This window comes from Notamacropus eugenii, chromosome 3 (assembly GCF_028372415.1).
Source record: "Notamacropus eugenii isolate mMacEug1 chromosome 3, mMacEug1.pri_v2, whole genome shotgun sequence".
Lineage (NCBI taxonomy): Eukaryota > Metazoa > Chordata > Mammalia > Diprotodontia > Macropodidae > Notamacropus > Notamacropus eugenii.
In genome coordinates, this window is record NC_092874.1 from 75,247,751 (window position 1) to 75,268,506 (window position 20,756).

A 20,756-nucleotide genomic window follows, 5' to 3' on the forward strand; every position below is an offset into this window, starting at 1 on the left:
TGGGCAGCCTCCCAACGGGAAGCTCCACAATTTGGCTCCAGTGCCCCAAGGGCTCCCCGGCCCCCTCGGGGGTCCCTGGGACTGAGCCCTCTGGGTGTAGCAGCACCGGGGTGGAGGAAGGGGAACGGACCAGGGGCGAGGTCAGGGCGGTACCCGAAGGAGGCGGCCGCCGAGGTCAGGGTGCAAACGCCGAGGCCTGAGCCCCGGAGTCGTCACTTGGGCCCCGGGAAGAGCGAGAACCCGCGGGGCTCGAGTCTCGTCGAGGGGGGCGTTTATGACGGCGAGGAAGCGAAGGGAGGACGCGCGGCGCTCGACACGGCGGTCACAAGCCGGCAGGAAACCTCCGCCCGCCGGTCACAGGCCACCTCCCTCCGCCCCGCCGCCCCCAGCGGGAAGCCGGCTGGGCTCTCCCCAACCCTTCGGGGCTGCCCCCTGGCGGAGGAGCGCCTCCCTTCAGGCTTCTAGGCCCTGACCACGGTCCAGGGCTCGCGAAAAGTCGCCACTGGCGGCTGTGGGCTGAGGGGAGAGCCCTCGAGCCCAGCGCGGGGATGTGGATGGGGGCAGGGGGAGGGGGAGGGCCAGCGGCCGTTGAGCGTGTTTGCGACCAATTGCCATTCCGAGCGCCGCGCGCGCTGCGGTTGGTTCGGGTTGCACTTCCCTACCCCACCCCCACACCGCCCCTCTCCTCAGGCCCCGCCCCTCGGCTCGGCTCCCTTCTTTTCTCTCTCCCCCCACCCCCCTTCCCCTCGGGGTCAGCCCCTCCCCCCGCCCCCTTCCAGCTCGTTCCATTTAATTGTTGAGTTGTCAGCGCCGCCCGCTCGCTCGCGGCCGGCAGGGGGCGGAGTTAGAGCTTTGAACTTTTCCGCTGCGTGTGCCGGAGGGAGGTAAGGAGGGAGTGGGGGAGGGGAGGGCTGGGTGCGAGGAGACGGCTAGGCTTGGCAGCAGCTTCCGAGCTACATTTCGGCCCCCGGCCCCCGGCGAAGAGGCCGTCGTCGCACCCGAGCTGACGTGGGGGTTACGTGGAGCCGCCGCAGCGGCTGCCGTCGGCGGGGTTGCCGGGCGGCGGCGCCGCTCCTGAGCGGCGGCCTCGGTCTCCGTCTCCACCTCCTCCCGCCCGTAATCAGTGACGAGGCCCGCTACGTAAATCCCTTCGCGGCGGGTAAGTAGCGCGTCTGCCCCCCGACCTAGAGAGCCAGGAGCCGCCGACGTTGGAGCGGGAGGAGCAGGAGCGGAGGAGGAGCAGCGGACTCGGGGCTGCGCTGCGCGGTCCTGGTGGGGGGGGCGGCTGGATGAGGGAGGAGGGGGATGGGGGACCGGCCGCGCTGCGGAGGAACGGCAACCGGGCTAGCGAGGGCGGCGGCCGGTCGGGCCCAACCGCGTCTTCTCGCTCCTTCTTGGGCCCCGCCGCCGGGGCAGGGCCGCCCTCCGGCCTCCGGCCTCCGGCCTCCCGCGGGCGGGGGCTCCTGGACGTTCCTCCACCCACCTCCCGCGGGCAGGAAGACCCGGCCTGGGCCGGCGAGCCCGGGCTCTGCGCCTCCTGCCCGCCTTTGCTTCCGAACTGACCACGGCCCCTCGGGCAGGGGGCCTCGGGCCGCCTCTCGGTGTCTGCGGTGGACTCTGCGCCCCCATGGACGGAATCTCCGGCCTTCGTCCCCTCACCCGCGCCCCTCCTGCCGCCCGGGTCCCGGTGCCGGACCTCCACCGGCCTTGGAGGGGGACATGGTGGACTTGGCGGCGCCCGGCCCCTGGGGTCAGTTGTAGGAGGCTACGGAGAAGGCCGACGGCCCGCTGACCGCGGCTTGTCAGGAGGGCGTCCGAGCGAAAGCCTAAGTGTGGATAAGAGACTCTAGGGCTGCCTCCTTTGCGAACCGAACCGAACCGTGCCCCCAGGAGGCCTTGTGGCGGGACGGTCCTAGTCCTGGCACATCCGAGGCAGCCCTAGTGGGCTGCGCCCACCCTCGTTTCATAATCTGTAAAGTGGGCACAGCGGAGGACCTACCGTACTTAGGGCGCTGCTGGGGCTCAGACCTTACAGCTCCAAGCGTGCCTGCTGGCATCCGCAGGGGGCTTCGCAGCCCACCACTGTTATCCCTTTTAAGGGAGTTAGGCTGATTTAACCTGACCAGTTAGGTCTGAAAAACTTGTAGTGTAAATGACATACAAACTTAATTTAATCCCTTCTTAAGAAGATACGAAGAGGCTGTTTAGTTCATCAATGGTTTGTGAAGGATGAATAAAACCTGTGAAGGTTGATTTCCTGGTTAGTCTTTACTGCTTGTGTGGACATTTAGAGGGCATTTAGTGATCAGTAACTAGTGGACATGTGGACAAGCATGTCTCAATATTCCTTCTATTTTTGCTTGATCCCTAAATTTGAAATCTGTTTAGAAATAACTTAGTTTAGCAAAATTTAATGTCAGTTACTTTGTTAAATGCTAAAGCAAAGGAGAGGGTGCTGTTAAAGTAGAAACAGGTTTTCAGAAATTTATTAAACGTTTGGCTTTGTGGCTAGCTGGAGTGGAGCCAGAATTTCTTAGCATGTCTAAGCAAACCTTTTAACGTAGCTAGACTAAAATTTTTTTTTCCATTTCCATTTATTTGTTGTATGAAATGGTGGTTTATGTTTACTTCCCTCCTTTTTGAAATGATACAAGGTAGAAAATGAACCGGCATGAAAAGATATATTCGAATTAAATGTTCTTTAGGGCATTTTCTTACTAACACTTGTCCTATTTCATTGAAGCAACTCTTTTAGCCTTTCTCCTTTTATATTATTGAAACCTAATTCCCAAGAGAACAAAGAATATTGTAAATTGTGTTCAGTTTGGAAGAGATTATTCCAGTTAATGTGGGATGAGGTAATATTAATTTTCAAATCTCAGAACTATATATATATGTATATGTATATAAAAAAGTGACCTAGTGAATATTTGCTAATGTATGCTTTAATATCTTGTCATTACACCCCAGCCTCCACCCCACTGTTTTACTTCCAACCTTATTGAGCACATATATGTGTTACCTTGAGTGCTGATTTTGACTCAGTCATTTAGAACACTAGTCCATTTTTCTTTTCATTTTTGACCTAACAGTTCTCTTCCATCATGATCCTCAAGCATTTGAGATTTGATTCCTGCAGAAATAACGCAGGATGGTTTTCAACCTAGCATATCACTAAACAGGTTTTTTTCAATTATGTACCTTAATAAAAACGTTTGAAAAAATGCATTGTCACAATTAAAACAAGGGATTTTTCGCAAAACAGCCTGTTTTGGCCTTGATAGTGTTATACATGAATGTAAATGAATATTTAAAAGCAGAGTGACTTGCGCAGTTACTCAGTTGGAATATCAGAAGATATTCTCAAGAGTCTGACTTTTTAACTGCTATCAACATTGTCAATTTTTGGATATTTACACTTGCTGCACTTATTTAATATATGTGTAGGTATAATGTGATTTTCATTGGTATTTTTTTAGCTCTATTTTGTGGTTATTGTATTGTAACTATTCTGTACTTATTCACATATACATTTATAGACATTTGTATATATGTTTATTGTTTAATTGTTAAAAGTTCAGGAGCAATTCATTTTTTTTTTTAAATTAAAAATTTTAAATTTGGTACTGTTACTGTGGGGCCTGTATGTTTTTGACTTGATCATTTATGACATTCTAGAATTCCTAGGCGGTAGATTAAATATAGTTACTTTGAAAGAGCTGTAACATGAAGATTAATAAAGTAAATGAAAACTTAATTAGAATTAATACCTTTCCCAGAACAGCATACAATAGATTTTTTTTTCAAGTTTTATAACATCCTACAGTACTATTTCATATACGTCATGTGATTGACTCACAGAAGTTCTAATGGGACTGGCTGATGTTAGGATGTCTGAGACACCTCCTACAAAGAGGAAGGTGAGATTAGACTAGAAAGATTTATCAAGGGAATTTGCCAAGGTAAAACACTGCTTTGGTAGTTAAGGATTTCTTGCCATTTTGAGAATTAGGAAACATTTCTTTTGTATTTTGATAAAATTTTATGTCTGTTTACACAATGGAATTGGGGGAACTAATACTTGAGTTTAATGAAAGTTTTAATGAGGTTTTTGGAGTCATTTTTGTACTGTGTGTGTACCTTTTTATGGTATCTTACTGGAGAGAAAGATAACCAATCAAATTATGTGTTTGAGTGGTTTTATAAGTGATACTCAGTTCTGACATTTTAATCTGTTATGTGCCCATTTTTGAAAAATAAACTGATTTTATTAACCATTTTTATGGTGAATTATTTTAATGTTGTTAAGCTATCAAAATGGCATGGATTATGTTAGAAATTCTAAATACATCCGAATCTTTCATTGTGTTTCATTTCTTTAAATACTACTGATAATTTATATGTTAACCTTTCCTTGGAAAAACTTCGAAGTGGGAAATTCCAGCACTAAATAAGATGGGGAATTTTCGATTCTGGTTCTCTTTGCTGGCATGAATTATACAAAAAGCCATGTATTCAATACAGTTGGAAAAAACTGTGATACACCTAGGCTGTATATGAAATTTTGTATTTTTGTTCTACCTAAAACTAACCAAAAGCCTATTGTTTCTACAAAGTGATGTAAGGTGCACCCAGGAATACTTCAGCTGAAGCATCGCATTGCTCAAATATATTTACTATTAGTAAACAGGTATAATGTGAATAAGTAAGGTACACAGAAAATTTCTCAAGCTTTATTCTCATTATTATCACCTTCCCTCATCTCATTGTTTTCTAGTATAGTTAAAAATTTTATTGTAAGCAGTAGGGGTTCATCTGAACAGATGAAACAGATGTACAGATTTTTGGGGGGGTCACTCATTAATATTCTTTTAAAACAAACATTTATTCAAGGTCTTTAACCTACCCTAAATTATTTCCTTGTGCTGGATTGGTTGCTTCTGAGTTCCACTTTTAATTCTCAGATTTATGGGGTTCACAAGCAAGAAAATAGGCAAAAGGCAAGAGACATGTGGAAAAAAACCCCTCCAACAGGGGATTAGGTAATCTTGAATAGTCATTTTTGACTCCAGTCATCAAAATTACAGTCTGTATAAATATTAATGTTGACTAGTTGATAATAAAGGAATTAGTTGGAATGATACTAAATCTCCCCTTAGACTCATCACCCCATGCTTTTAATTATGTTTGGATTCAAAATATTAGCTTCATTTAGAGGTATATCCAGAAACTTATTTCCATTCAAAATTGTGATACTTAAGTGATCTTTTGGAAAATCTGATTAATGTTAAACTTGGATCTCTTGTTAACACCCTACTCTTAACCTTGGCTGCTGTATTTTTCCTTCTCCTGGGACTATCAAGTGGCCATTTTAGATATCCTGTTCAGTCCTTGTAAACCTGGGACGATTTTAATGCTTCTGAATGCTTAGAACCCTACTTAACTTCTCCCTATTCAAGTCCTTCCACTCCAGGTCCTTACAATGGCACTTGTCTGTGACTCACCTGCTTGACTCGCATCAGTTTCTGGATTCTGCCCATTCCTTTGACTTGGTCTTTTTAGGTATTAGTTTGTCTTTTGTGTCTTAGTTTGACTTGTGGACTCTTATTTTGTCTGCAAGAAGTGTGTTTTCTTTTACTATATATACATCTTGATAACCAAATATTTTGCCATTATTTGTTTTGTTTTCTTCTGCTTTCAGAAGGAAAAATGCAGTCTGTTCCACTTGAAGTATGATGTCATTTCAATCTGAAGTGTATTCAGTACTTTAGAGAATTAACAGGAAGTTCAAGCTACCTAAAATATTTAATGATCTCAACTCAAATACACCTTGTAGTACCTCAAATTACCTATGTTTATCTTTTGGAAGAGGAAAGAGAAAGTGGAACTTTTCAACACTATCTTTGAAAAGTAGAAAGCTGTTACAATCCTTTTCTCCAGTAGAAGGGTCAGGCATACTTTGCCTTTGAGGAGAATGAGGTCAGGATGGAACAATATCTGTGATGTAATCATTCCAAGAAGTAAAAGTAAACAATTTAATCTTATGATGCCTTCATATTGTAGTTGTATAAATACCTAAAAGGCACCAAGATTAAAGAGTATCTCTCAAACCCGTTTCTCATTAGATCTTTTCAAGGGAAGTTTGGAATTTCAAAACAGTGCAATGTCTAGGTAGATTTTCATATTATTTGATTGGGTTTGTTTTAATTGTTCAAAAATCCTCATGTCACACAGTATCTGACTGATACTCTCAGTAGAATTCAGATAAAACCAAAATGAATCAGTTCTCCGTCAGGATAATATGATGTTGCCTCCAGGTGATTGAATGGCACAGTATATAAAGCTCGCAACTAAGTAAGATAGCAAATTTTAATCATGGTCAAAGGAAACTTTGCTCTATTTTGTTTATATGAAACTGATATTTGCCCCCCACCCACCTGCTAGGGGTTCAGTTAATTTTTTACTGTGAAAGGCAGAGAAGTCTGTAGTGGAAAGTTCTCAGAAACTGGACTGGGAGACCTGGGTTCAAATCCCAGCTCAGGCACTTACTAGCTATGTGTCCATGGACAATTTTAATTCTTTGAGCCTCAGTTTCCTAATCTATAAAATGAGGACAATACCTAAACTTCCTGCCTCATTCATTTATAAGGAAAGTGGTTTTATAAGCCTTAAAGCACTAGAAACATGAGTGATTCTTATATACAGTTCTTGATGAGATAAATTATTTAACAGTGCCTAGTTTTTTTAGGTTATAAGGGAACTATTTCTGTCCTTCAGTTTTAAAAATTATTTGTGCTTCTGTCCCCAGCCCAAAAACCTTTAAGAAAAACATTTTATGGAAAAAGAAAGCATTGGGATGTTAACACAGGAGAAAAGGAGAACAATTTCCTATCATTTTCTCACTTTTATTATCTTTTAGTTTTCCTTATCTTCCCTTCTGACTTTTTCTCTTTGTCCCTCTGAGATTACAGTGACTAAAGAAAAATAAATGGGAGAGGAAAAAATTCCCTCGTACTTTAGGGCTGCAAAAATATCTTTATTGTATTGTAGATGTACATCTTTTTCTGTGATGTCATCATTGTTAATGTTGTCTAGCTTGGAGTGGAAGCACTTAATGGACAAGCTCAGGTCATTAAAAATACCTGTACGCTATGTTTTTCTAAAGGAATTGATATGGTGACCAAAAAAAAAAGCCAAAACTTTGAAGATACTGGTAATATTAATCTACTCTTAACAATGTTAAGATGTTCCAATAAATTCTATCAACTCTGGGTTACCAGCTTACTCTGATTATGAAAATAGTTCAAAGTATAGGTGAAAAATTTAAATTGGATTATATGCAATTTGAGATTAAAATACATATACATTCAGGCTTTTACTCCAACTCTCCTTTAGCCTCTGTCTAGTTTATCTTCAGGACCTAATGATGCAAATTCCTAAATGTTTCTTAAAATTGGGTATTTAATGCTTTGACCACAGGAAAAAGTTAACAAAAAAACCTTTGCTTGGGCTGGTTTTGACTATTTTGATTTAGTTACCTGTGATTTGTCATCTTTGTGGTGTGATAATGTCCCCTATCTAGTAAAAAAAAAGTGAAACACCCCTGCCCCCCTCCCATTTATATAACTTAAGAAGCGTATTCTCCTGTTAATCTTAAGGCTTCCCCTCCCTCCTTGATGAATGGCATGAGTTGTATAATCAATTTGGGCATTATAAATGGATGGACAGTTTGCATAATTTAGTCCTAGGCTTAGTTTATTCAGGCAAAAAGGAAGACATTCTTGTTTTCTTAACAGAATCATCTGCAGACTTGTAGCTGTGACAAAGTGAATCATGAAAGAATATAAAATTAAGTTTCTTATTCTTTCATTGTCATAATGTTTTTGCCTTCTAAGGGACTTTCGAAAGAAGGGACATGTTTTCTTATGAGAGCATTCCAAGCTAAAATTATTGAAGATAGCTTAGATTTAAGAAGAGATTTCTAGGAAAATTAAGATACTTCTTAAATGAGAAAATTTAAATAAAATCCTGTCTTCTCTGAACAGTGTTATTTAAGATTTATTTTCAGCCTTGATTTTGTTGTTTAGTTGTTTTTAGTCGTGTCAAACTTTGTGACCCCCCTTTCTGTGAGTTTTCTTGGCAGAGATACTGGAGTGGTTTGCCGTTTCCTTTCCCCCTTCATTTTACAGATGAGGAAATGAGGCAAACTGGGTTTAAGTGACTTGCCCAGGGCCAGACAACTAGTATTTGAGGCCAGATTTGAGCTCAGGTCTTCATGACTCCTGGGCAGGTAGTGGCTCAGCAGATAAGAATGCTGGGCTTGAAATCAGGAAGATTCATCTTTCTGAGTTCAAATTTGGCTTTAGACACTAGCTGTGTGGCAAGTCAGTTAACCCTTGTTTGCCTCTGTTTCCTCATCTGTAAAATGAGCTGGAGAAGAAAATGGCAAACTAATATAATACAGTAACTCTGCCAAGAAAATCCCAAGTGGGGTCACTAAGAGTTGTACACAAGTTAATAACAATAACTTCCTGACTCCAGGTCTGGCATTTTATCCCCCTCACCATCTAAATGCCCTTCAGTCTTGACATGTTGCCTTATCTACTATTGTCTTTCATTTTCATATGTTTTGACTAATAAATTTTGTAAACTTCATAGTGTAGTGAGTCAGCTAGGTGGCTCAGTGGATGGACTATCTGACTTGGAGTCCAGAAGACCTCTTGAGTTCTACTCTGGCCCTCAGTTTCCTATCTGTAAAATGGGGGTAATAATAGCACTTGGCTCACAGGGTTGTTGCGAAGATCAGATTTGATATCTTGTAAAGTATTTTTCAAACCTAAAAGTACTATAATTATTATTGAATCTTATTATTGAATAACTTCTAGTAGGACTGTTTGTGTGGGAATTGGGGTTTATATTTGATATAGCAAATGAGTGGGCTTATATTCATTAAAATTCTGTCAGTTTTCTTTTTTAAAATTCTTTAAAGTTTTTTCTTTCTATGTCAGTTATAAACAGCTGAATATTTCTTTTAGGAAGTCTTAACACAATCATTTAAAAATAAAGGAAACTTAGTATGGTAGGTAACATTGTGTAATAAAAAACTGTCTGGATTTGGAATCAAAGGACTTGGATTCCCAGGTTCAAGTTCTATTTTGGGCAAATAATCTGATCTCTCTAGTTCTCATTTTCCGTATCTGCAATAAGCAGGTTGGACTAGATTACTTTTAGGTTTCTTTCTAACTCTAAATTTATAGTCCTATGTAAAATATGTCTTTTGGGCAAATGTAATTTATGTCAAAGACAAATCATATTTCTAAAATAATATTTTAAGGTAAGTATTCTAGAAGCCATTCTATTGTGCCCTTTTTTCCATGAAAGCATCCAAATTGTATAGCCATATTTCAGAAAAAACTGGTTATGAATCATCATTTTATGTTTTAAATTGTTCTTGAACATTTGTCTAGATCAGTGGTTTCCAACCTGGTATATAAAAAACTTACAAAGGGAATAGCTTTTATTTATGAAAAATTAGTCTCTTCTTTTGTTTTTCACATATACAATGGCAAACTTGAAAGGCTATGAGGACTATGGGACCAGAAAAAGGTTAGGAAACCTGGATCTAGATATTTTGAAATAGAAATAGGAATTATTACACATAATGAAACTACTTAAACTTAGGACTTGAAATAATTTACAATTACCAGCGAGATGACAGACTATGTTTTTTTTTTTCTCCTTCATTTCTGGAACATTTACCTTAATGCAGCCTGTACTCAATGTTTTTTCTTTTCAAAGTGATCTTATTTTGGGGCTATAATTTAACCTGTATTGAGGAATGAGTGAAATGCTATAAATCACTTTTAAAAAATGACATATATTTCTTTTCAGAAGTGACATTATTAAAACAATGAACATAGATAAAAAATGTTTTTGTCCTGTAGAACTTCATCAGTGTTTATTATAGCCTTCTTCAGAACTAGTTTTTCAGTACTTAAGAATAGGGAAGATAGTTTGAATAATCGTACTGGTTTATTTTTCATGAGTATCTTGAATTCCCTAGTGTATAGAAAAGATGTGTATGTCTTATTTACCTTTGAAGGGTGGGTAGTGTTCTACATAGAAACATCAATTTTTTTTCCAGACAGCATTAAAAGTTATATATTACTATCTAAATATCACTGTGTCTATCTCCAAATTGGCTGTAGTTATAGTTGTTTGATGCTTTCAGTGAAGATAGAGTAGACTTAAGTATTTTTAAGTGCAAAATTAATATCTATTCCCTAATTTAGACATTGTTTAAAAGCAAGTCTGTATTTAAAGAATGTTGCTTATATAGGGAGAGCTAAGTGGTACAGTGGATAGAACACCAGCCCTGGAGTCAGAAGGACCTGATTTCATATGTGGCCTCAGACACTTCCCTGGGCAAGTCACTTTACCCAGTTGCCTCCAAAATAAAAAAGAATATTGATTATAAATGATTTTAATGAGAAGTTAGCTGTTGTGCCAAAGAAAATGAATTTACATACTGGTGGTGAATTGAATTTCTACCAAGATTCCTTAGGATCAGACAGTGTAAAATTTAAACAAAAGCTGAGAAAGATGTTGAGCATCAAAATAACTGTAGTATTTCACCAGGGAAATGCTTTTTTTTTTCCCTCCAAGGGAGGTTTTTAAGAATAACCAAGGGGAAAACTGGTCTCTCTTTTCTTTGAGGTTTCTGTTGTCCTCTATTACCCATGTGGTTGTAGTGGCCCTAGAGATAGCACTTTATGTGTTAATTTGACAGCTGGCTGATAAAAAGCCTTTTTGTGTCTTTTCTGGAAGGCAGGGACTTTATTTGTATTTGTATCCTTAGTGCTTAACAGAGTACCTGGCATATAGTAAGCACATAACATGACTATGTAAGACAGTGCCTTGCCCTCAGGAAGCTTATAATTATTTTGGGAAGGACAAAATCCATCAAATATTGATGTAAGAAAGCGCAGTTGTCACAATGAGTAGTCCAAAGATTTCTTTGTCTTATCCCATGATATTTAGCATTCTTAGCATCCCTTCTTGGTCATACTTGGCAGTGCCAGCATCACCTATTCTTACTACAGGATGATGTGGCAGCAGCATTCCTTTGTCATTAGCTTTAATGATAGGTAAATTATGCCAGTTTGAGTGTTGGTGAACATGAACATGTTGGTAGTATGACATTAGCATTTTGGCAGTAAGAAAAGAGGAACTAACCAGAGTAATACTGTTTCTCAGCCATTTTCCTACTGATTTCACAGGCAAAAACAATTCTGTCCCTTAGCATTAGAATTAACGGACACCTACAGGGAGGCTTACATGTCCAAGTGCCAGTCTGTTTTCCTGAATTTGTTGTCCTGGTCATGCACTTGTACATATAAAGATGTCAACATATAATTTTAAAAGGCAATCCTTTAGAAATTTGGGATTAATGGAATTATGTTTCATAGTTAAATTGATTCAAACAACTTTCCTTTAAGTTGGAGGAAATCTTTAAACCTTTCACAAAATGTATGCTGTGTGTGGAGCACTGCCAGGCAGAGTGTGAGGGAGATAGAAAATATTGATGAGACATGGAAGTTGAATGGGATTTCATCGTCAGCAAAAATGGAGCTTCATAGAATTTTAATCGAGTATTGCTGGCTCTTGGACTAAGGTGTGATTAATACATATATTTGATTTTGATAAGGGGCAACTAATAATAAAACTAAGAGCAATGAATATCGCATGTTTTTATATTTCAGGCACTTTTAAGCTTTATACTGTAATTTTAGAAATCCATTGATATGGTGAAAACTAATGTGTCACATGAAACAGAAATTAGGTATTTAAAATGCAGATTGACTGAATAATTGGAATTTTTACCTTGCTGCTTTTATCTTATGTCATTTTAATTATATGAAAATTAGAATTATCTCCTTCCTGGTCTTATTTTGACAACAGTCTTAAATTGTTTTGATGGAAATTTTGTAATATCCCAAATTCAAAAGTATAATTTTACTGCAGGATAAATAGAAGAAGAAAGCTGGGAAGGAGCAAAGCATTGTTTACAAATGCCTTAATAATGAGCAAATGTGGCAGGAAAAAATATATTAAGACAAGTATAAGGTAGGTAAATTTATGTTTATTTGGTTTTTTAAAGTTAGAGTTTGAAAAAGTTGAAGTTAGAATAATAGACAAATAAGTTATTTGTTCTCTTCAGCCTTAAACTGTGTTAGAAATAAATATAAACTATTCATTCACCCACTAGATAATTTATTGAACTACTTTGTGTATAGCACTGTACACACATGCATGTGCACGCACACACACGTGCACACACACACACAGACAAATGGAGCAGGTGGTAAAGTCTCAATTAGACCGAGTAGCTGGGTCAGAAAATAGAAATCATACTCATATTAAACTCTTCTCTGCTTTCTTATAAATAGTGCCATGAACAGAATATAACCATTCTAAATGACTCTGGGTCATTTTTACTGTAATGTTGTATAATACAAAATGCCCTTAGGGATTGTTGCTATGTTGTGATGCCTTAAATATTTCTAGCCTGCTGTGGTTATGTTAGTTTTATCTGTTTTTTATAGTTTTTCCGTCTCTTTCATTCTTGTAGGTCTTATTTTTTGTGGCTGACATTGTATGTGCCTGTAGAGCAGCCAGCCTTCCTTGGTTTTGAATTGGCTGTGGGATTGGGAACAAGATAATCAAGGTTTTTTGGATAATGATTGATATAAGAGTAAATAGGCTGTGAGCCCAGGCCCTGTGGGTGCCTGTAGTGCATGGACTTTTTTATATCTGATGCCAGTGGTCAGAGGGCCTTTTTTTTTTCTTTTTCTTGGTTTTCATCTGAGTTCTGGATAGGTGAAGTTGCCATATTTAAGTTCCAGATAAATAAAGGGTATATAGAATAGTTTAATCATGTAGTGTTAAGAAAGGGCTTCTTCAAAAAAGGTAAATTTTGAGCTGGATCTTAAAGAACAGTGCTGCTTGTTTAAAGAAAGCAGGATATGTGAGATAGAAGAATTGGTATGATTAAAGGCAAAGAGGTAGGAATTATCAATCTGAATTGAATGGTGAGAGGTAAATAAATAGATTTGTTTGGCCTTTGGGGCCAGATTGAGGAATAACAAAGTGGGAGGCTAGAAAATACACGGGATTAGGTGTTTGCTGTATAAGGAGCAGTAAGCTAAGAATATTTAATTTAGAGTAATAAATAATGACATTAGATTATGGAAAGTTATTATGAAAGTGATGAGATCACTTTCACTGAGAAATAATTATTTTAATACCTATGTTTAGGGTATACTAGAAAATGGAGTATGGGCAGATGAATAAGAAGGAAGCAAATGTGATAATGAGGTTAGAAAACTTGGAAATCAGGTGTTGACAGAAATGGAAAAGAAATGGCTAGTCTGAGAAGTATTGTTGGGATGACTCTTCAGGAGAATTTTTATTTCAGTTGAAGTTATGAATGATTCGCTTAAATTTTACATCTCTTTTTAGACTATTTTGGTGAAAAATATATTTGTGGTAGTAATAAATGGGAAAGGGGGTACAAGATCAGGAAGACAAATTTAAAATGGTCATTTTAAAAATGAATTGTTCCATATTTCATTTAGTGAGCATACCATTTGAGAGATTTGATATTTTCAGTTTTAGTTTTAAAATAGAATTATTACAGATAAAAATTCAGAGGGATTATTTAAATTAAAAGGAAACTGCAAATATTTTTTAAAATATCCTGATAAAAATAGATCAGTGTCTTAAAAATGGCTAAAGCTTTCTACATGTAACTTTGGCTTCACATGGATAAAATTACATAACAGACATTTATCATTAACTACATGACTAAAAATTAAATTAATCTTGTTATAATACTATTTTATAGACATGGGTAGTTTGAATAAATGATGAATAAATTATTTTCATGTAGTAGAGATGGCTTTAATTTCTTTATCTGTAAGGTGAGGGGAGTTGGGCTACATCATGAGATCCCTTTAAGTTCTAAATATATGATGCTATCTTTCCGTGCCAGTGTCAGCAATTGTGGTGATAATAATAATGATATCTCACATTTGTATATTGCTTTAAAATAACAAAGGACTTTTCCACCTACCTTTTGAAAACTTGATGTTTTATTATAGATAGTTAAAGGACAAATCAACAGTTTCAGTCATTCGGCTATAGGGGATCATAAGAGAATGATGTTTGTTTTCTTTTTAATCTGCTTTCTTTGGGCACTGTCAATAGAATAACTTGCCTGGAATTTAGAGATTTAGAATTTGTACTGTATTGATACATTCCGTAGGACTAAGCGTTCACTTTGAATGTAAAAAAAATTACAAATGAAATTATGTCAGAGTCAAGCAAAAATAGTGATTCTTGAGATAGGAGCCTAATAGTTTTCCACTTTTTGTTTTCTTTTCAGACAAATGACCATGGAAACAGTTGAATCTCAGCAGGATGGAGGTGTAACAGATTCCGTAAGAGACAGTGATTCTCCTCATGTGCAGACTCAGACTGGTCAAAATTCTATTCCAACCCTAGCTCAGGTAAATTAAAGTAGAAGTGGTAGACTGAAACGAATAATAAAGTTGTAAATATATGGAAATAAGAACTGTGGCTCTATACTTGTTATTTTCTTGGAGATAGTCTTTAATGTGGTATATTCTTGGATGGCAATTATTTCTAATGCATATGTTGAAGGAAATAGTGATATTTTAATGGGCATATAACAGCAAAAGATAAAATCCCAAAAGAAGAAAAAAGCAAGAAAAAACATAATCCTCATAAAACATTCAGAAAGAATGATTAGTATACAGTTGACATAACTATTATGTAAAAGTAAAATTGAGTTATTTGAACAGAATGCTTGACTTTTTAAAAACTGCCCATTAGTTACTTATATTTTCTTTGACTGTTGGTATTTGAACATAACTATAAATTAGTGGGTCTGATTATGTAGTACATTGAAAATTATCCTGAAGGATTGTTTTTGAAGCATGAGCTGGATTTTTAGGGAAGGTGGGTTGAAAACAGTGAGAGGTGACTCTTGTACTATACGGATGCTAAGCCTTGCAGGTAGGAATCAGTCAAGTTTTTATTGAGCTCTTGCTCTAAGCTAGAGATTGTTGCCACACACTGAGAATAGATACAGAGACAATGACGAAGCATCTCTGTCCTCATGGAATTTTTGTTCAAGCTGGCAGTTAACACGCACAATTTAGGTGTCCCAAAAGTCTTGGTACAGTTTAAAACTATTAAGCTTTATTTTTTGTATTCACTCCAAACCAGGATTTGCCTGTATAAAGTAGAACACAAATAGAAGAGCATGAGTGCGTAATTAAATGTTGTTTTTAAAACTGGCTACTCTTCCTTGTCTTCCCTTACTTTCGGAATTGGCTATGTTTATTTCTGTTTTCTATGTGCTTTACAAAACATTTTAATGCCCAATTTGTTTCTTTTTTTTTTAAATGGCATAGTTGCTACTTCCTGAACTCCAAAACCCTTCCCAGTTAAAAAGAGAAGGAAAAACATCCCAAGCCTTTGTAACAAATAAACAGTCATGTAATCAAACAAAACAGCAACTGTGTCCAAAAAAGATGTATATCTCCTTATATCTCTCATTACCTAGGAGGTAGGTTAATATGAGTCATGGTAGGTACACTGAAGATATGGTGGATAGTTGCTTTGATGAAAATCTTAAGTGTTATACAATGTTACTGTCCTCGTACAGATTGTTCTCCTGGTTCTGCTTGCTTCACTCAGCATCAGTTTGTACCTCCCAGAATTCTTTGAAATCAGCTCTTGTCATTTCTTAAGGCACAATGATATTCCCTTATATTTATACACCACAATTTAGCCATCTCCTCCATTTCCAGTTCTTTCCCCCCCACTCCCTTTTTTCCTTTTAAGTATCAACCCCTACTTGAGGATTAGTAAGTTTGTTTTGTTTGTGACTGTTCATTCCCATTATTATCCTCCTCCTTTACCCTACCCTTCCCCCATTTCTGTCCATTTTCCTGTTGAGTTCTATTTATTTCTATTACAAATTCTGTGTTAGTGTTCAAACTTCCATTACCTAGTTCAGAGGGGTTGAGAGCCATTTGATGCCCATTACCTCAACTCTTCTTCCGTATTTGTTATGAAGAAAAGTAATTTACACAGCTCCTTGTTTCTTTTCACATTAGTGCGTTCCTCCTATTCTCCCCTTCCTTTTCCCTCTTAAAAGCCTCAAAACAAAACTAGACCCTGTCCACCCCTGTATTCTCTTTTTTAAAAATTTAATTTCTTATTTAATTAAATAATTTCTTATTTTATTTCTCTATACCTTTTGAAGACAAATTTCTAAAAGGATACTTACTTGTTTATTCTCTCCCTATTAGAATATTAGGCCATCATTGTACTGCCCTTTCTAATTGCTCATATAAATTTAGCTTTCTAGTTTTCACTTGACTCTTGTGTTTCTATGTCACGGTCTTACTCAGCTCTGGTCTTTTCATCAGGGAATCTTGAAAGTGGTTTATTCCCTTAAAGGTCTATTTTTGTCCTGTAGGACTATACTTGGTTTTATAGGCAAGTTGATAGTAAAACTTTTTTGCCTTCTGGAATAGTGTATTCTGAGATCTCTTGTTTATAGTAGAAGCTTTTAGGTTTTATGTGATCCTGACTGATTTATCTCATTAGATTCAGCCCAGCGTTCTAGCCTGTCAAGATCCTTTTTGATTTTTTATTGCATCCTCTGTTCAGTATCCCTCAAAATTTTGTGTTATTTTCATATTTCACGCATAATACTATCTATGCCATTGTCCAAGTCATTCATGAAAATGTTAGGCAACACAGGGATCATATCCCTCGGATATTTCACTGGAGACTTCCTGTCCTGTTGCTTTTGAAGTGTTAACAGTTACTTTTTGAATCTGACCACACAATCAATTCTGAATCCATCAGATTACCTTATTGTTTAATCAGTACACACACACACACACACACACACACACACACACACACACACACACACACACACACACACACACACACACACGGTCTTCTTCACAGAGAATAGTATTATATATGTTATTGATTCCACTGCACTCCTCTCATCTACTAATTTAGTGGTATTTTCAAAACAGGAAATGAATTTAGTCTGGCATGACCTGTTCTTGATGAAACCATGCTGGCTCTTTGGATTTAAGCATTCCTTTCTAAATGTTCATCAGCCACTTCTTTAATAATTTATGCTAAGATATTCCCAGGAATCAGTGAAGCTTGTTGAGAATTGATTTGTATTTAATAAATATTGATTGTTGGATTGATTGAGTTCAATAAGATTTATTGTTATTAGATCTGGAAATCAAAGAGAGTTGGTTTTAAAAAGTTATTGCTGTAAGCCAATTGGAGAATGTCCAGAAAAAATATTTAAAACTTTTAACTAAATCGTTTATCTTATACCTAAATTATTCCAAATATAAATTAGTCATTTTAGATCTAATTTATTAATTTAAAATCAAGGAAGTCTCAGAATTTTTGAGGTTTTACTGTAAATAGGTTTTAGAAAATTTTCACTCAGCATACTTTTATTAAGCACATACTCTATGCCAGGTACTATACTAAGTATACAAAGAAGGGAAAATAATGATCACTATTCTGAAGAAGTTTATAGTCTCTTAAAATTATGTGTCAGTGTTGAGTGAGAGCTTGGTTCTGTAAAAAAAATGCACACATCCACATTTACATGTTTCTCAGTAAATCCAATAAACTCCATTTTTCTCTACCTACATATTTCGGTCTGTTAGGTCATCTGACAGATTTTAATAATGTTTCACCAAGTCAACTTTAAAACTCATTTATTTTTTAGTAGACATATCAAAATTACTTAAAACAGTAAATGTGAATGGTCTGAATTCTCTCATCAAGATGGTAATAGTATGCTTCTGGATACAAACCCCATTTATACACTGCTTATAATAAGCCTCTTTAATATAAAAAGATATATTTGATTTAAAAACAGATTGGTTTAAAACTTTCCAGTAGTGTGTTCAAAAAAAGGTAGAAATAGCAGTAATAACTGAGAAAATAGAAATTTAAGAGGAAAAGTAGTGTGTGTTCGTCCTTCGTTGCTGAAGAAGACCATGCCATCAGAGAAATGATGACATGACTTGCACTTGACTTTGTTTTGAGTGAGGGAGGGCTGTGCAGGTCAACAGCCTCACTTCTCCTCCAGAGCCATCTGAATCCAGTGACTAGATATTCACCAGGATGACTGGAGATGACCCAGGATGAGGCATTTGGGGTTAAGTGACTTGCACAAGGTCACACAGCTAGTGAGTGTCAAGTGTCTGAGGTGAGATTTGAATTCAGGTCCTCCTGACTCCTGCACTGGTGCTCTATCCACTGCACTCCCTAGCTGCCCCTAGAGGAAAAGTAAAGGTAAAAATGAATAACATGTTAATGATTCTCAGTTTATGTAGGTAAATCTTCTGAATATAATAGTGATAGTGCTATGTATATAAATTGCTTTTATATACATTCTCTTTTGATTATTGCAGCACAGGCAGTATTATCCATCTTTTGGTGAGGAAACTGATTTGCCCCAAGCATGACAGTTAATCAATGACCAAGTTGTGATATGAATCCAGATCTTCTGACTTCAAATCTCATGTTCTCTAAAATGCTATTTTGATTTACAGAAGTGGATCCATTGAAAGATTGCTTTTTCAATAAATTTGGCCATACAAAGTGTAATGGTAATTATGAAAATTAAAAGAACTTCCCCATCCATTAATGTGCCTGCCCATTAAGGGAAACTTGATTAGATGAGGCCCACACCTTTTGTTGATATCCTTTGAGGCGCAGGATCAGAGAGTCATGCCCTCTGGCTCTGGAAAGTGTATAAATGCTCTGAGGTGAGGTTTTACTTTGGGGTTTACTCATTGGAAGTGTTTGTTTGGCCAGACAGGACTCTGGGCAGCCACTTAAAGAACCACCGCCTCTGCACTTTGGAAGCCCAGATGGTGCTTCTTTCTCTGGTCAGGCAGTTGGATATCTGGTGATCTGTGATGTATGTATTGCTTTATGGTCAGACAATTGGAAGCTCTGTCTGTTGGTTAATCTTTGTTTTTCTGTTTGTATTTTCTCTGAAATTCAGGGTGCTGACTTTTTCCCCTGAACCAAGTGAATGATACATGCGCTTGATTAAAGTGATTGTTGTCCCCTTAAAAGTTGCTTTCCTTTTAGAAAAGCAGATCTAAGAACCTGTACAGAACGCCTTTCTGTGTATGCAGGGGTCCTCGCTGTTACATAATAGGAGAGGAGAATGGCATATTAGCAATATTGAATAGAAAAGTCAAGGTGAAATCTTTTTAGGTTGGAGGAAACTTGAACATATTTGTTGTTAGGCAGGATCTTATGTAGTGTGCATGAGGAAGAAAATATGATTGCTGGAGTTCCTGGATGAAACAAGAGGTAAGCACAGTAAAGATAGAGGGTGATTGATACTTGTTTCTCAGAGACCCAAGAGAGGAGAATAGTAAAATGAGTGGTTTATGAATATGCAAGTGAAATTTGAGGACTGGAAGTTGGAAGTTTGAGGAACCCTTGTCAGATGGCTTCAGTCTTCTCAGTGAACCTAGGAGGCTTACTATGAATCAAAGGGGACTTAAAAGAGGAAAAGGCTTGAAATAGGTGCTGTGGGAAATGAAATAGGAAGTCAATGAAAAAAGAACTGCTAATAGCAATGAAAATCTGACCAAGTTGAATGGAAATAGTAGAACCTACTATTTCTGTGTTTTAGGCCTCTGCAAGTTTCTTTGTTTTACTGTGATTTTTAAATGAAATTCTTCCAAATAGGGAAAACATAGATATACATACTCAGAAGAGCTAATAATATACTATTTTGAACCAATCTTTAAAATTTGACGTAGCTATGGTTAGTGTTCCATGGGACACAGTGTTGTGTCATGTAAAAGTAGTCATGAATAGCACGTGGTAGGAAGATTCCCTGTAGGGGAGGATTAGTTTAGTGTTTTATTTACCTTTCTTTTTTTCTTCTAGATTTGGGGACAAATAGAATTATAGAATTACAAATTTGAGCTGGTAAATTGCTGCTTTTGGTAAACTCTTTTAGGATTTTACCTTTCCATCATGATAGTTTCAACAGAAATAAAGCATTGTTAATCTTACTAAGCTCAAATTTATCCCAAATGAATATGATGTTCTGCTTAACTGAGGGTTATGATATACATAATACATTAATTACTTTTACAGAAAATTAAATGAGTGGTATACACTTAATACTTACAACTGTATAGATTTTTTTAATGATTCCAAATTTAACATTGCCTCAAATTCATCATTATGAATTAGCATCATCTTACAGTATTCTAGATCTAGAATGAGTATAGAAAATTAGGGAGAATTTATATTGACTCTGATGACTTACTGAAAGTGATCCTAAAAAAGAATCCCTTATTTCAGATGTGTCCTTGTCTTTTCATTTTTGAAAGTGTACATAAAATTGCAGATTATACCAGAATTCCCTACTTCATTTTTACTTATTCAATAAAGAACAAATGGCATAAGTAAAAGATTGTCAAGTGTTTAGTTGAGGTAGAGTTTGAATAGTTTTTGAAATGATGATTGATTGTTTACATTTCTGTTTTGAAAAGCTGCCTCTTGATAAACTTGGACAAAACTTATGCTTTGAGCAGTTGCTTTTACTAATAGAAAAATTGCAGGTC

General features: G+C 37.5%; 1 protein-coding gene across 12 annotated transcripts in view; it reads left to right on the plus strand.

The window, feature by feature from the left end:
* Positions 1-767: 767 nt before the first annotated feature.
* The window catches only part of CREM (cAMP responsive element modulator), a 70,023-nt gene continuing 50,034 nt past the window's right edge, over positions 768-20,756 (plus strand). For 5 of the 12 annotated variants that reach the window (XM_072652003.1, XM_072652004.1, XM_072652005.1 and 2 more), the window contains exons 1-3: positions 1,038-1,159; positions 12,025-12,126; positions 14,447-14,570. In XM_072652003.1, the coding sequence (XP_072508104.1) occupies positions 12,083-12,126; positions 14,447-14,570 (168 nt within the window). In that variant the 5' untranslated portion in view covers positions 1,038-1,159; positions 12,025-12,082. Of the gene's footprint in view, positions 885-1,022; positions 1,160-12,024; positions 12,127-14,446; positions 14,571-20,756 lie in introns of those variants that run through there. The other 7 variants (XM_072652006.1, XM_072652014.1, XM_072652009.1 and 4 more) reach the window with 6 other exon arrangements.